The 16,438-nt window shown below is 36.5% G+C and overlaps 1 protein-coding gene across 1 annotated transcript; it reads left to right on the top strand.

The window, feature by feature from the left end:
• Positions 1 to 1,232: 1,232 nt before the first annotated feature.
• DAOA (D-amino acid oxidase activator) lies at positions 1,233 to 15,967 on the top strand. Its single transcript, XM_074387342.1, is given in 3 exon segments — positions 1,233 to 1,306; positions 15,800 to 15,852; positions 15,855 to 15,967. Coding segments are annotated over 3 exon segments (240 nt in total).
• Positions 15,968 to 16,438: the final 471 nt, after the last annotated feature.

Raw genomic sequence — 16,438 nt, 5'->3', positions numbered from 1 at the left:
AATTAGTCAAGAATACACTGTAGGTATGATCGTGTGAAGTTTCATGTTAGAAACTTACCTGGCCAGAGAGTTCAGGTTAGACTGTGCAATTCTACAACAGATGGTCTAATTTAAACTATGTATATATTTTATTTATCTGTGTTGAATATTTCTATGACATCCTGTTTACTGGGTTATAAAATTTTCCATAACCTTGTTTATTATAAGTAATGAAATTATTTGTTTATACTGAATGAATCTTTGATATGTTGAGAATAATCCCAATTGGGCTATGATGTTCCACAAGTCCTTCAATAAATATCTTAACCATTTAACTGCAGGCATTGCACAGGAAGACAGAAATTGTTTTGGTTTGCTAAACATCTTTCAAAAGATTTTACTCAAAGCATGGCTTATTACTAGAAGCTCTGTGTGTGTGTGTGTGTGTGTGTGTATACGTGTGAGTGTGTGTGTGCTGTTTGTGTGGTGTGTGTGTGAGTGTGTGTGGGGGGTGTGTGTGTGTGAGTGTGTGTGGGGTGTGTGAGTGTGTGTGGGGTGTGTGTGAGTGTGTGTGGGGTGTGTGTGTGTGAGTGTGGGGTGTGTGTGTGTCTGGTGTGTGTGTGAGAGTGTGTGTGTGTGTGTGTGGTGTGTGTGTATTTTAAAAGCATGGTAATTTGTAATACATGGATGTTGTTTTACTAATGGTACTATTCTGCTTCTTCAAGATTATCTCAAGGCAAAGGGCAATAGAATAATCAATAAATGGCAATGTTCTATCAACTTGAATTTCAAAATGAAATTAGATAATGCTACAAATTCATAATCAATTATTTCACAGCTAAATGAATCCATTTAAGGGTTTGGGGATTGACTGACTAAAGACAGAAATCATGTATATCTGAAACAAAATCTGACATGCATACATTTACAAATTATATGAAATGAGTAAGTCCAGCACGGAAAAAGTTAACACTGTAATTACTCTTTTCAAGTTGGAATTGGGAATTGGGAAAGAGAGGAAGTTGGAGAAAAGCCAGAGTCAAAATTTTGGTGAGAAATAAAGAATAGTTGAAGGAGTGTTTTTCACAAGTGTCCTTACGGCTTTGAAAATGTCACTCCTCTTCTGGAAATCTCATGACTTTTAAAAAGTAAAAGATGAACTTTATGATAAATCTGAAATTAAGCAGAAGATTGTATTTCCCTTTTAGAACCCTCACCTCATTTTTTTTCTAGGCATTCCAAGGTGATTCTAAATGGCAATTTGCACTGTCATTTTAAAAGAATTTCTCGGCTATTTCCTGGGCACTTTATGGAAGGAGACACTGAGGTAAAGACGTTAAGCTGCATACTTAGAGTGAGATAAGAAAGCAGAAGTTAAGTCAACCTTAGAAACCAGATCTCCAGACTCCTGGGTCTTCGTTCTTAAGCCACACTCTCATTTAATATATCCACTGTGGCTTTTACCATGACAAAAAAAAACGTAATTGGATCCATGAATGCACAGCTTTGGAGGGCGCGATCAGCATTACACATTATCTTTCATCTTGAAATCTCACAAAGCTTTATTAAACTGTTCAAAAAGGAAGTGTTATTGTTCCCATGTACCTCTCTCTCCCCAAAAGATAGCTCGAGTGGATTTATCAGGTGGCTAAATGGGAGTACTAAAGCGGTTAAATTTAATTCAGGGGAGGATATTTCCCTATGAACACAGAAGCTTTTGTAGTGTTGGTGCTAAAATGGTCCCCTTGTCAGAGGAGGTAGGTCCTTTGAGATCCCCTAAGCAAACTTAGAAAAGAAGAGGGGCTTGGCCACAGAAACTGGGCACCAAAGTATGTTTTTATTCCCTGGCATACCGTAATGTGGGAAGGTAAACATATCTCGGATTGATCAATTACTAAATGGTATTAATCAAAGTCTGTATTGAAGGCAATACAGACTTCGTGAAGGCAAAGTAAAAAAATTAGTTTAGAAATAATCTGGGTGATTTAGGGTGAAGAATATTAAATTATGAATCTTTAAGACAATTGGAAATCCAATTATTTTTCATTTAAAAAGTTTAGTATGTAAATACTCTCAATTATATTTAAGACGGAAAGTAAGATGTTGGTAGTGCCTTTATTGGAATATCTATTTACAGAATTTAGGAGGAAAATGTCTGTGTAATGGCTTCAATTATTTGCATTGATTTTGTATGTTTTACATAAAGAAAACCTAAGCACTCCACACTAAATTTTTATAAATGGACACATATATGCACCCACATTTTAAAATGGGTTATGATAGGGAAGAGGACTATTAAATTAACTCTAAATAATATTTATTGGAGAGTCTCTTTCTCATACTAATTTACTAAAATCTTATGCCAATAATTCTCTACATTCACATATATTTTTCTGGCTCTTTCAGAGGCATTTTTTCTCACCATTTGGAAAAACCAACAAGAGAAGAAAAAAGAAATTCTTATCTGAAACGTGAACTTATCAAAACTCACTTGTCTAGAAATTAGCCTGGGAATATCCAGGCACTGGAATTTCTCACTTTGTTTTCTTCTCCCTCCCAACTTCAGTACTGAGAGGAGAAAGTCCTTTCCAAATGTCTATGTTTTGAATTTTTATAGACTAAATTTAGAGTTATGTAAAGATACAATAATTAGGTCTTTTAACAATTTTCACACAGAGGTATGTTTATAGAAAATAAAAAAAAAGTGTTTTCTTTATAAAACATTCACTTGTACCAAAAAACAAGAGTCTTACAAAAATTACATATGAGGTCCTACAAAAGGGAGGTCCACAGGCCTAATTCTCCTTCTGGATGATTTATGATGTGGGTGTAAAAAATGAAGTGTGTATTTTAAAAAATAATAAAAAGAATCCTTCCTTTAACTCAGTCTAAATCTGATGAATGGCTATAAATAGGGTATGAAATTTTTGGCCAGCCACAGTTTCAATTATTCCTAATTCCCTTTTACTCAGGACATATTATTGAGTTAGATTACCTGGCAGCCCTCAAAATGTTTGAGTCTCAGCAGCATTCCAGTACCTGCCTCAGTTTCTCCAGACTTCCCTTGATTGGTGTCAAGCACAGCTCCCTCACCCGCTGCAGAGCTTTCCATGTTCTCAACCCACCGCCCACCCCCATGTTCTCAACCCACCGCCCACCCCTGGTTCCTGTCAGCACCCATGAGCGTTTTAATAGCCCTCTACTTCTTACAGTTATCTTTGTCCATTGTTCTGAGGAATCCTTAGCAACATTCTGATGAAATTTGTTAGTACCCACAAGTTAGCGGAAGAATAACATCACCCTTCTCTTTCTGTCTCCTGTCTGCTTCCTCCAATTCTCCCTCTAACCTGGTATCTTACATCTTTCCAATTAGGTTCTTTTTGTATAAAGCAAACCTTTATGTTAGAAGCTGAGACCTCCGACATACAGAACTTAAAACCACACTGCTACCAGACCTGGGATCTGGAAGGACAGTCTTCGTCCCTGTTATTCCCAAACTCAATGAGGCTCTTCAAGCCTGTGAGACCCTACTTTTGGTGCGGTCTATCAAATAGATTTTTTACTCTCTCAAAATTATACTTTCTCCAGCACAGATTCAGTAGTGATTTACTTCTGGGTTACATATCTAAAATATATTGGTTATAAAAATAATTCTACGCAAGTGCCAGTCACATAAAAATGAACTGAATGTAAAAATTATAAACTCACTAGGCATACTGGCTCATGCTTGTAATCCCACAGTTTGGAAAGCCAAAGTGGGAGATTGCTTGAGACCAGGAGTTCAAGACCAACCAGAGAAATATAGACCCCATCTCTACAAAGAATTAAAAAGTTAGCCAGGCATGTTGGTGCAGACCTGTAGCCCGAGCTACTTGGAAAGCTGAGGAGAGAGGATCCCTTGAACCCATAAGGGAGAGTGCAGTAAGCCGAGATCACACCACTGCAATCCAGCCTGGGTGACAGAGACAGTCCCACTTTCCTGTCTAAAACAAACAATCAAACAAACACACACACAAACAAAATTTTAAAACCCCATAAACTATAACATTTACAAAATTTATGTATGATAGAAAAAGATGATTTGTGAGATAGGTATCTATCAGGTATCTACCAGGGCAATTTTAATTCCTAAAAATAGTCACATAGTTTAACAAATAACAGAATATCATGAGAGTCATTTCTAAAATGCACGATTCTGTATCTTGAACATTAATTCTTTTGCTTGTAAAATTTCATTAAAAATTTATTTAACTTGTTATGTTTAAGACTTTGCCTCAAACCAAAATAGAATCTATCATTTAAAATATTTTTCCAAAGCTCTCTACTGTGCAGTATTAGTTAACAGTCTGGAATGACAGTTAGTACCATGAAATACATTTGGTTTCTTGGTCGTTTCTGACCATCCAGTGAGGTAATTATTTTAAGTCAAAGCAACCCATACGAAATTTTAAGCTGAGCTTTCTTGGAACAACATCTAACAATACAGCTGCACTTCAATGTAAAGAGATTGTGTTTTACACAAATGTATCTTGTACAGATGCATTTATCCAAAAAAAAAAACCTTTCTTCAGATTCACCAGGAAGATCACAGTGTGTTTCTTTAATTAGAGAATTTCTGCAATTGTGTGGTGTACTGGTCTGTTCAGAAGCTTCGCTTAGTACATGTTCAATAATCAATTGGTATTGAGGAGTGCTGAAACCTGGGCTAATTTTCCAACTAAACAGAGTAGATGCACACTCACGCACTGAAACTTTTACAAACTAGGACCATAGCAGCTTTTCTTAGGGGCTCATATAAAATCCAAAAGAGAAAGGACATTGTTTTCTGTTCAATAATAGACTGATTGTTTTCTGTTCACTAACAGACTGATTGCATCTCTTGGGGCACAGGGATTAAAGGAATACAGGAAAAGGGAGTCTCAAGTTGCCTACATTTAGAGACTAGACCCTTCTCTAGACCTTCCATAAAAGGTAGTGTGAAAGATATTTTAAACCAATTAATTTATCTTGCTTTATTTCTGAGCAACTTCACTCTATCTATATTCCAATTAAAAATAATTGTAAAAAATGGCAGAAACCCTGGTTTTTCCTGTGCCCCTGCTGTTAAACTCCAAGAGTCTATGCTCCTTGACAATAGGACTTTGCTATTCCATTATGCCAACAACCACGCCTGGCAAATAGCAGACGCTTACATATTTGTTTGCTCAAAAAATGGGTGATCTTCAATTTTTAGTCAAACTAAACCACTGTTGTCTACTCATCTGTGTTGCATCTTGTCTCACAGACTGATTATCTCATCAATTCATTTATTTGGCTACTCATCCATTCATTCAACAACTACTTACTGGGCACTAACATATACTTAGGTTTGGTTCAAAGTTCTCAGAATTCAGTGCTACATAGGACCATGGAGAGTCTATCATCGCTGTAAATTTCTTCTCATCTTTTAGAACAAACACTGCCCCCATCTTTCCTTTCAAAGTTGCTTCCCAGAACAAGCACATAGCTTTGTTTCTGTTGGTATTATTCTCCCCAGTGTTTTTTTTTTTTTTTTTTTTTTTTTTTTTTTTTTTTTTTTTTTTTTTGCTAATCACAGTAAAAACAAAATAGGAAAGACCAAAAGAGCAACAAACGTTACAGAAGTATAAGAATGCTACAAGGTCCTATCAGTGTTGTCTGTAATCTATAATTCCTGACACCTTTATTGAAATTCTTTAGGACCTGTATTAGCTTTTTAGGGCTGACATAATACACTCTTGTAAACTGAGTGGCTTAAACTAGTTTCAGGCAATTTATTTTCTCACAGTTCTGGAGGGTGGAAGTCTGAAATTAACACACCAGCAGTCTGGTTCCCACTAGGGGAAGAATCTGCACAATGCTTCTTTCTGACCTCCTGGTGGTGGCCGGCAAGGCACCACCTTCCTTGGCTTGCAGGCATGTCACTCAGTCTCTGCCTCTGTCTTCACATGTCCACCATTCCCTGTGGCTCTGCTCCTCTTCCTAAAAAGACATCAGCAATATCAGATGTAGGGCCTACTCTACTCTAGTATTACCTTATCTTAGCTAAGTACATCTGCAGTGACCCTGTTTCCAAATAAAGGCACATTCTGGGGTTCTGGAAATGACATGACTTTTGAGGGGATACCATTTAAATCAGTACAGACTACTTTCATGAATTTTAAGAAACTCATAGAAAGAGTTTACCTCGTCCTCTTTCTCTCTGATGTCTTCTTTAGCAGAAACCTTTATAAACTCCTGTAAGTACCCCTGAAAATAAAGTAGGTCAGAATAATAGGTCATTATGACAAAATATTTTATAACACATCGTATTTATCATTTCAGTACATAAAAATTATCAGCAAGTCACATCTTATAAATTGAAATAGTAAGATTAAAATTGCCTGTCATTAAAATTTCTTTTTCTTCTAAATAAAAATAAATGATTTTAGTCTTTTGGAGGCTATTTTTTAAATCAGTATTTGAATAATGGCAGATCATGGTAGTGAAATCAGCTATGTGAGCTAGCAGATATAACAGTTTACCTTTTCTGGCTTGAGAATTACATGTAGTTTTACATGTGATTGTGGTTCCTAAGAGTCATTAAGGAAGATAAGGAATTTTAATGGTTGACATTTATTGGTTTGCTGGCATCTGCATTACGGTTCTCCAGAGAGATAGAACCAATAGGATAGATACAAATGATGAATGGATGGAGAGAGAGAGAGAGAGAGAGAGAGAGAGAGAGAGAGAGAGAGAGAGAGAGATAAAGAGAGCATTTGTTATAAGAATTGGCTCATGTGATTACAGAGCCTGAAAAGCTTCTGGACAAGCCATCTGCCAGATGGAGATCCTGGCATGAGGTAGTGTGACCCTGGAAGCCAATGGTGTAAATCTCAGACCGAGATCCAAGGAAGATCTTGGTACTGGGCTGTGGGAAGCAAGGTGCTGATACTAAGTCCTACAGTCCAAAAAGTAGAGTTCTGTTGTCCAAGAGCAAGGAACGAAGAGTAAGTTCCAGCCCTAAGAATGAGAGACACACACATTCTTTCCTCTATCTTGTTGCTCCATCTGGGCCATCAGCTGATGAGATGGCACCTGCCCATGGTGAGGAGGGATCTTCCTCTCAGTCCGCTGATGCAGATGCCAAAGTCTCCTGGAAACATCCTCACAGAAACGACAAACATTGTGCTTTACCGGTTCTCTAGGTATTTCCTTAATCCAGTCCAGTTGATGTCTAAAATTATCACAGCATAATTTAAACCAGCTTCCTCTTTGAACAAGATCTCTGCATGTTAACACTGCTCTTCTTCTTAGTACTGAGTTACCTCGAAACCTTTCTTTACAGGATGTAAATTGTGCATATTAATGGAGCCATTGTGTTTTTTCATTTTGCTTTATCATAGCAATAATCATGGGCACAATTTATTCAAAACCCATGTCAGGACCTGTGAAAATAGTTGAAATAAAGTATTTTTCATTTATTACCCCCAAGTCTATGGTGAACATACCATTATCATCCCACTTCAAAGAAGCTTTGGGGTCTTAGCTTGGTTCCATTCCTTGTTCACAGTACTATAGGTGAGTGGAGGAGCTAGGATTTGAATTCAAACCCCCAGAACTCCAGGAACCCTGGTCTAAACCATAACGCATACTGTCTGTCCCACTCTCTGAAGTGGCTATTTCATATATGTTTTTATTCATTAAAACTCTACTCCTCCTGTCCAAACCCTTAAATCTCAGCAGACATCCTTTCCTTCAAGATCAAAGCAAAAATAAAAGCCATAAAAAAGCAGACTCCCTTAATATCCCACCCTTAGGATCCAGCATTCAGCCCCATCTACTCTTATCTCTCCCATGAGGAAAACTCCTCTCTCTACAAAACCTCTGGATCTCATCCCTTTCTGTGGTAGTGGAAACAAACTATTGATTCAAAATTTCTGTCTCCATTGTATCCTTCTCATCAGTATTTAAATGTATTCTAGACTCTAACATCTTGATAACAAGAATCCTTTACCCTTCAGCTAACAATCTTCCCCCTCCCTCTCTTCCTGTAGAAGACAAACCCTCAATACTTTTAATAACTGGTGTATTAGTCTTTTCTCACACTGCTAATAAAGGCATATCTGAGACTGGGTAATTGATAAAGGAAAGATGCTTAATTGACTCATATTTCCTGATAGCTGGGAAGATCTTTTAATCATGGCAGAAGATAAAGAAAGAGACTGGGTAATTGATAAAGGAAAGATGCTTAATTGACTCATATTTCCTGATAGCTGGGAAGATCTTTTAATCATGGCAGAAGATAAAGAAAGAGCAAAGGGACTTTTTATATGGCAGTGGACAAGAGAAAGAGCTTGTGCAGCAGGAAAATTCCCCTTTATAAAATCATCGGATCTCGTGAGACTATTTACTATCCTGAGACCAGCCCCCATGACTCAATTGCCTCCCACTGGGTTCCTCCCATGACAGGTGGGAATTGTGGAAGCTACAATTTGAGGTAAGATTTGGGTAGGGACACAGCCAGATCATATTACTTGCAACTTCTATTTCATTATTTCTCAATCAACCAATTTTCCTTTGTCTTGTGATTTGTTTAACGAATTCTTTTTCATTAGTCCATTTTGTTATTTTTGAATCAAATGATATTTTTTAACTCTCATTTTTAACTTCTAAACAGCGTAAGGAAGGATTGTGTGGTTCCTATTCTTAGCTTCTGTGGGAGCTCTCATTCCTTGTTCCCTATCACTTTGCTCTTTTTCCCAGTCTCTTTTGCCAGCTCCTCAGCTTTGATCTTTGTGTAAGTCTTTGAGAGTTCAATATGAAATTGTGAACTTGGAGATAGAAACTTACTTTTATCAACTTTACAGAGGTATAATTGGCATACTAAACTGTACGTATTTAAAATGTGTAACTGGATAAGTTTTTACATGTGAATATATCCTAAAAACATTACCACAGTAATGTTTACCACAAACCTATCATTCTCTGAAGTTTTCTTATGCTCCTTTTAATCTCTCCTCCTCTTTTTCCTTATCTACCCCTTTCTCTCCTCTTTCCTCTACCCAGTTCTCAAATAAGTAATTTCTTTCATTCTGTATTAGTCTGCATTTACTGGGGTAAGGTATAAACAGAATGGCACAGTGTTTGCTCTATTTTGCTTGTATTCTTTCACTCAGTATGATTATTTTTAGGCTCGTCTTTGTTGAGTCACATTTCATTGCATCACAATATCTTTATCCATTCCTCTGTTGATGGGCATTAAAGTTGTTTCCCGGTTTCAGCTGCTGTAAGTAAAGATGTGATAATTTGCGTAGAGGTCTTATAATGAACATATGTTCTTATTTCCATGGGTAAATACCTAGATCATTTGAATAGATCAAATAGCAGTTGCATAGATTACCCTGTATTTAAGGAATCTGTTTCATTGCTTTTCAAAGTAATTGAACCATTCTGCATTTCTACCAACAGGATATGAGTGTTCCAGTTTCTCCATATTTTCACCAACACTTGATATGGTCAGCATATTTTAGACATTTTAAAAAGTGTGCAGTGCTCTCTTATTATGCTTTCATTTGAATTTTCCTAATGACAAATGATAATTGAGCATCTTTTCATATGCATGTTCTCTACCAGTATTTTTTCCTGTGGTCAGCTAAAGCTTTTGCTTATTTATTTATTTTTTCTTATTGAGTATTGAGGTTTCTTTATACTTTTTGGATACAAATCTTACATTAGATACATCACTTGTAAATATTTTCTTGTAGGCCATGGAGAATTGTCTTTTAATTCTCTTAACAATGACCTTTAAAGAGCAGATGTTCTTTTTCGTTTGTTTGTTATTTTTTGTTGTTATGACTGCTTAATTTTAAAGTCCAATTTATCCAATTTATTCTTGCATGGATCATGTTTCTTTTCTGTTGCATCTAAGACATCTTTCTAAATGCTAACTCATGAAGGGTCTCATATGTTTTCTTCCATGAGTTTTATAGTTTAAAATGTAAGGTCTATAATCCAACTTGAGTTAAATTTTAAATATAGATCAAAGATGAACTGTTTTGCAATAAACAACCAATTGTTTCAACATCATTTGTTGAAAATATGATATTACTATTCTCCCAAAAAGTTTCTTTTGCCTTTTGGCCAAAACCAGTTATCCATATATGTATAGGTCTATTTTTTTTTTTTACTTTCTATTTCATCCTATTGATTTATTTGTTTATCTCAATGCTAATACTGGTCTTAAAATTATACTTATTCCCAGTTTTGTTCTTTTAGAAAAGTGTTACAGCTATAATAATTCCTTTGCATTTCCACAGGATTTTAAAATTCAACTTGTCAACTTCTACAGAGTGGCTTGCTGAGATTACATGGAAAATATAGATGGATTTGCGGACAACTGACATCGTAAGAATACTGTCTTCTGACTCATTAAAAATGCATCTTTCTGCATTTATTTAGGTAATCATTAATTTTTTCTTAGTGTTTTTCTATTTTTAACTGTATGGAACTCTCAAATATTTTGTCAGATTTATCTGGAAGTATTTTGTATTATTTTTTCTCTTATAAGTACCATTTTTAAAAATTCAATTTCATATTGTTCTTTATTCTTGTATAAAGCAATTTTAATGTTATATATTAAATTTGAATTCTGAAACCTCCCTAAAATCATGTATTAGTTCTAATAGTTTTTTGTGTGTTTCATAGTTATTTGCATAGTTCATGATACTGTCTACAGATAAAAACAGTTTATTTCTTCCTATCCAATCTGGATGCCTTTTATTTATTCCTGCCTTACTACTATGAATGAAAACTGCAATATCTAAGAAATATTGAGAGCAGACAATCTTGTATCTGAATTTTGGTAATCTGGGGCAATTGTTGGGATCAACGTATTTGCTCATTTATGTCTCCTTGGTTGCTGATGTTTTTGTTTTAAAAACCACTGTTTCAAATGTTCTGTGTTTCTTGTTTGTTTCTTTTCTCTTATGGCAGGGTTAGCCTGGTCCCTTTGGTTCACATGAGTCTGAAACAGTCCACACTGTCCTTTAAAATGTTTAATGTTGATGTCAGGATTTCTTCTGTTCTGACTAAACATTATCTGGCTGAGGAAAGTTATCTACTTGCATAGCTTTGATTATAATTCAAATAGAAATGACTCCCACACTTATCTCTCCAACTCAAATCTCTCATTTGAATTCCAAAGGCATTTTTTAACCACCAAATCTACAGCTCCACATAAAAATTTCACAGACAGATCAAACTTGGCATGTCAAAAAATGAACCCGTGCTCAACCCACCACTTACTTGATCTGTTGGATTTTGTGTCTCAATAAACGGCATCATCATCTTGAAGAAACCTGGAAGTCAACCACGACTCTGCTCCAACCCTAAACACTCACTTAATCAAGTCCTGTTGAGTCTACCACAAAAAATATATTTTAAAACCTTTACATTGTTCCTTTCCACTACCCATCATCTCACTTCCTTTTAATAATCCCCTGTTTGGGGTTAAACTATATCCCCAAGAAAGATATATTGCAGTCCTAATCCACAATACCTATGAATACGACCTTACTTAGAAATAGGATATTTGCAGATGTAATCAGTTAAGATGAGGTCATCAGGGTGGGCTCTATTCCACTGTGACTGGGGTCTTTGTGGGAAGAGGAGAAGAGGCACTGAAGCAGACATACAGGGAGAAGGTAAGGTGAAGACATATAGGAAGAGCACCATGATGAGAGTGATTTGTCCAACAAGCAAGGAGTTTCAAGGACTGCCAGCAACACTGGAAGCTAAGAGAAGGACATTGAACCGATTTTTTCCTAAAGTCTTTAGAGAGAGCATGACCTACTGCAACCTCCATCTCAAAATGTGAGAGAATAGATTTCTGTTATTGTAAGCCATTCAGTTCACTGTACTCTGTTGTGGTAGCCTAGGGAACAAAGGCACTCCCATCCCCATCACCTTATTCCAACAAGAGCCATTTAAGCTCCTATGTGCCACCTGGTATTGTGCTCAGCCCCTTTATATGCTGCTCCAGGCAGAAGTCAGAGTGATCTTGTAAAAAAGCAAATCTGAGCATGTCAACTACCTTCTTCAAACTTTTAGAGGCTCCTTATTATTTTAAGGAGGCTGTCCAGTGTCTAAAACATGGTCTAAATGGACCTCAATAATCTGCTCTCCACTCCTCTTTTATATGCTCTCAGAGTGTTTTCTGACTTCATCAAAGTATTCTAGTCTCCCGTGCTCCTTAGTTGTCCTGCATGCTGTTCCCTCTCCTTTTTCGCCAAACTCACCTGTTTCACTTGGTTAACATCTGTATATTCTTCAGATGCCACTTTCCCAGAGAAACCTCTCCAGAGTATCTGACAACAAAATTGCATGTCTATTTCTCAGCAGCTCTCTCACCCCATTGACCTATATAGTGGCATATGTGCACAATAGAGTGTGCTGATTTGCTTGATTTGTGTAATGAATAAGATGAAGTACAAAATATTCTTTGGATGCAGTATTCATGAATGCTCTAAGTTTCCAGATCTTAATATTGACTATTTTCTTTTTTGAGATGGAGTTTCACTCTTGTTGCCTGGCTGAAATACAATGGCACGATCTTGGCTCACCGCAACCTCTGCCTCCCAGGTTCTCAGCCTCCTGAGTAGCTAAGATTATAGGCACCCACAAGCAAGCCTGGATAATTTTTGTATTTTTAGTAAAGACAAGATTTCACAATGCTGGCCAAGCTGGTCTCAAACTCCTGACCTCCAGTGATCGGCCCTCCTAGGCCTCCCATAGTGCTGGGAGATTACAGGCGTGAGCCACACCTGGCCTCAGTATTGACTATTTCTATACAGCTTCTATTTCTTCATTCTCTCCCCGCTCCATTACAGGTCTACATATCTAAATAATTCCATGGGTAACCTTAATCATCCAAACCCTAAAACCTCAGAGTGTTGGATTACAGTAGTCAGGAATTAGGGTAAGAGGAGAATGGAGGAAAAGGAGAGAGAGCAGAGATTCCATGAAAGCCAGCAGATAGTGGGGAATAACACAATTTTGTCAGCTGGTTTTAAAACTACCGGGAGTCTCACATATATGCCTTTATTTGTCAATTATTTCACACATGAACCAAATCAGTAAAGGGACTGACTTCTGCTCCTCATACATTCCTCACCGTGCACTCCCTCTCCCTCCCCCAGCTTTTGCTGTTGTTCTGCACTAGGGCCATGCTCTTTTTTTTAAAAAAAAAATGATCTAATTTATATAACAATATTCTGATGATGGAGCAGGAAATTATGTGATTTATCCTGTATTGTTACAAAAGCATATGAGTTCTGTGCTCTGTAAGAGACAGGACTGGCAAACACTTTTAATGTTCACTGTCTTTGGAATTTACATTTTAGAAATCATTTCCTCTCCTTAATACCTTTTGCCTTTGTTCCTACAAAATGTGCCTAAATGTGTTAAGTCAGAAACTCCAAAACTATTACAGGAGAAAGAAAAAAAAAAAAAAAAAAAAAAAACTAGCTTTCAAGAAAATAATCAAATGCTAGAGGGAATAAAATAATCATTAGTAAACCTGAAGAGAAAGCTAGAAATTATTTGACCAATTTTGAAAATATACTATATACTATTTTTAGATAAATGTCTTACATAAAATACTGAATTCCAAATACCTTCTTTTGTTTAGGCTAAACATAAAATGTTTCAGAAAATTGATCATCAAAATCCTGTTTCTATAATTATCTGATATTTATTTCAACATTTCTGATACAGCAAATGGAGTGACCCGTGTCAACAAGCAACATTTAAAAAGCCATTTCTTTGAGATTTAGAATACTTTTGCCACCCCTGGGGACATGCTTTGAATCTGGCAGGAACATTAGCTGATCATGCTACTTCAATCTGACAGCCTCAGATTTTTAACAGGGGAAAAAGGCAGAACTAATGGATGTGAATAAGCTTAAAAGCACGGGAACTTATCAATCACTGTAAACAGCTGTATTTTGGGAAGCTAATAGAGGTACTTCTGAAAACATAAAAAAGTCAATAGATATATTGCTGGCAACTAATAATTTCAATCTGGTCTTCTTCGTTTGTCTCTCATCCAACCCCCAAGCTGCCTACCTTCTGTTTCTTTTATTTCTTTAAGTATAATATTCTTGTCAGCATTGATTAACACGAAAACATTCTCCTCACATGCACGATTCTACTTTCCAGAAGGAAATAACACAGTTTCTAATTTTATGAAAATATAACTCAAAAGATGAATGAAGCAAATCAAATTATTAATGTGATTATGATCTTTTTCATCCAGTTCTGATTTTATAATAAAGGACATGTACACACAATGCTATTTATAATGGGTACATTATTGGGTAATGACTATAACTATTTATCTTTTTGTTCAACCTCAGGCACATAGCCTCTTACATATATATTTCAAAGAGCTTGAAAACACAATTATCTGTTTTGCTTTACAATTATTTCAAAATATTCCACTATTGTGTTCCTCCACAGAGGCCTCTAACCCATTATTTTCCATAGCAAATTCACTTTTGAAGAGATTACTAGTGTGACAATGATTCAAGAAACACAATAAAACCCTGCTTACTCCACTGGAAAAGAGAAAAACATATTTAGTTTCATTCTCTAGCTTTCTAAAGGATTAGGTTAGGATCAGGCCAAGTCGTTAGACCTTAGAATCCTACGAAGAAAATGTCCTCAATACGGAGCCCCAAGAATACAAGCCTGTTTCAAATACTGTGATGGTAATCTCTCAAACTGAGAAGTACTTTTCAATCAACATGGCTTGACTGCTTGGGATACAACTTGAAAGGCATCGAGATTAATTTCTTTCTATGCACAAGGCACCACATCATTCACTAAGGATAATGGGACACACAGCACAGTCATGCTCCAATGAATTAACTATCTGCTAGGAGAGACAAGCGGTGTGAACCCACCTATTGCACTACAGTGTGATACAGCCTGAGTGCTGTGGGTAGTACTTACAGGATGGTGTGATTAACTCCATTGCTTAGTGTATCCAGGAAATTTTCTGGTGAGTCGGAAGTAATATCTGAGCTAGGTTTTTTAAACGTGTCATTTTCCTGGTAGAGAGAGTAACGTGTGCGTGTAAGATGGATGTCAAGTTTAGTGTCGGGTTTAAGAGCATGAGGTCTGAAGCCAGCCGCCTGGATTTGAATTCCTGCTTCAAAATTCCCTAGCTGTGTGACTCTGGAAAAGGGACTTAACCCCAGTATTTCAGTTTCCTCATCTGAAAAATCAGGTTTAAAATTTACTCATTTCAAAGCAGTCTGTGTTCACATCAGGTTTGAATCAGATCTGCTGGGCTTTTCTGTTAGATAATATTCCAGAAATTGTTTTGGAGGAAGAGTATATAATATCTGTATTTTTTATTACTTTCCCCCTCAAAGACAAGTCAGATAGTTTTTCTCAATAAGTGAAGTCATATAACCCATTTAAAAAAATTTTCTCAGTAAGCTAGACTTGTTTAATGTAAGTCTTACAGGCATGGTGGATAAGCATCCTCAATTATCAGGCAATTCCCACAATTTTTTATGCTTTTTCAGTCTTTGAAACTATATTCAAATATATAGTTGTGGCAAATAGACACAGAGGTGACCCACATAATCTTAACTTCTTAGCGGTCACATCTTTGTATAACACCTTTCCCTTGAATGTGGGCAGGAACTTAGATTTCTAACCAATGCAACATTGGAAAGGTGATGAGACATCACTCCATTGATGAGGTTACATTATAAAGGACTTGGCCAACTGGGACCAGATTTCCTTACAGGCTTGAGGAAGTAAGCAGCCATGTTGGAAAATTCCTCCGAGCAAGGGACTATGAGTGGCCTCTGAGGGCTGCAGGCAGCCTCTAGAACGAATGTGGACCTGCAATTACAAAGAGCAAAAGAACCACTCACGCAGCCACAAGGAAATAACTTCTGCCAAAGCTGAATGACTTTGGAAGCAGATTCTTCCCAGCCAATCCTTCTGCTGACAATGTAGTCTGGCCAGCATCTTCCCTGGACTCTGACGGACTCTATGCCTGGGACCCAGCTGATATCACGTGGTAGTACATTTTATAAAATTACATGTTATAAAGATTTGCTATACAGTGATAGAAACTAATACAATAGGTAATCCAAATCATCTGCTCTTGCTTGGTAATATTTCATCACTAAATTATTCTTGAAAGTTACACATACTGCTTTATGAGCTATCATAATCAGTAAAACAAACAATGGAAATGTAAAAGTCTTGTGAAGTTTTTTGAATTGTTAGTGAAATTATGTGGGCAAATATTTAAATATATCAATTTATCTCAAATAGTAATGATGTCTCTCCCTTTGTTATGGATTTATGAATCTGATACATGTAACAGTACATTTTCAATCAATACTATTGATTGACCCTTCCCTACTTTTATAAT

Source organism: Saimiri boliviensis, chromosome 16, assembly GCF_048565385.1.
Source record: "Saimiri boliviensis isolate mSaiBol1 chromosome 16, mSaiBol1.pri, whole genome shotgun sequence".
Taxonomy (NCBI): Eukaryota; Metazoa; Chordata; class Mammalia; order Primates; family Cebidae; genus Saimiri; species Saimiri boliviensis.
The sequence above is the reverse complement of the archived record's forward strand: the minus strand, read 5'-3'. Positions and strand labels throughout refer to the sequence as shown.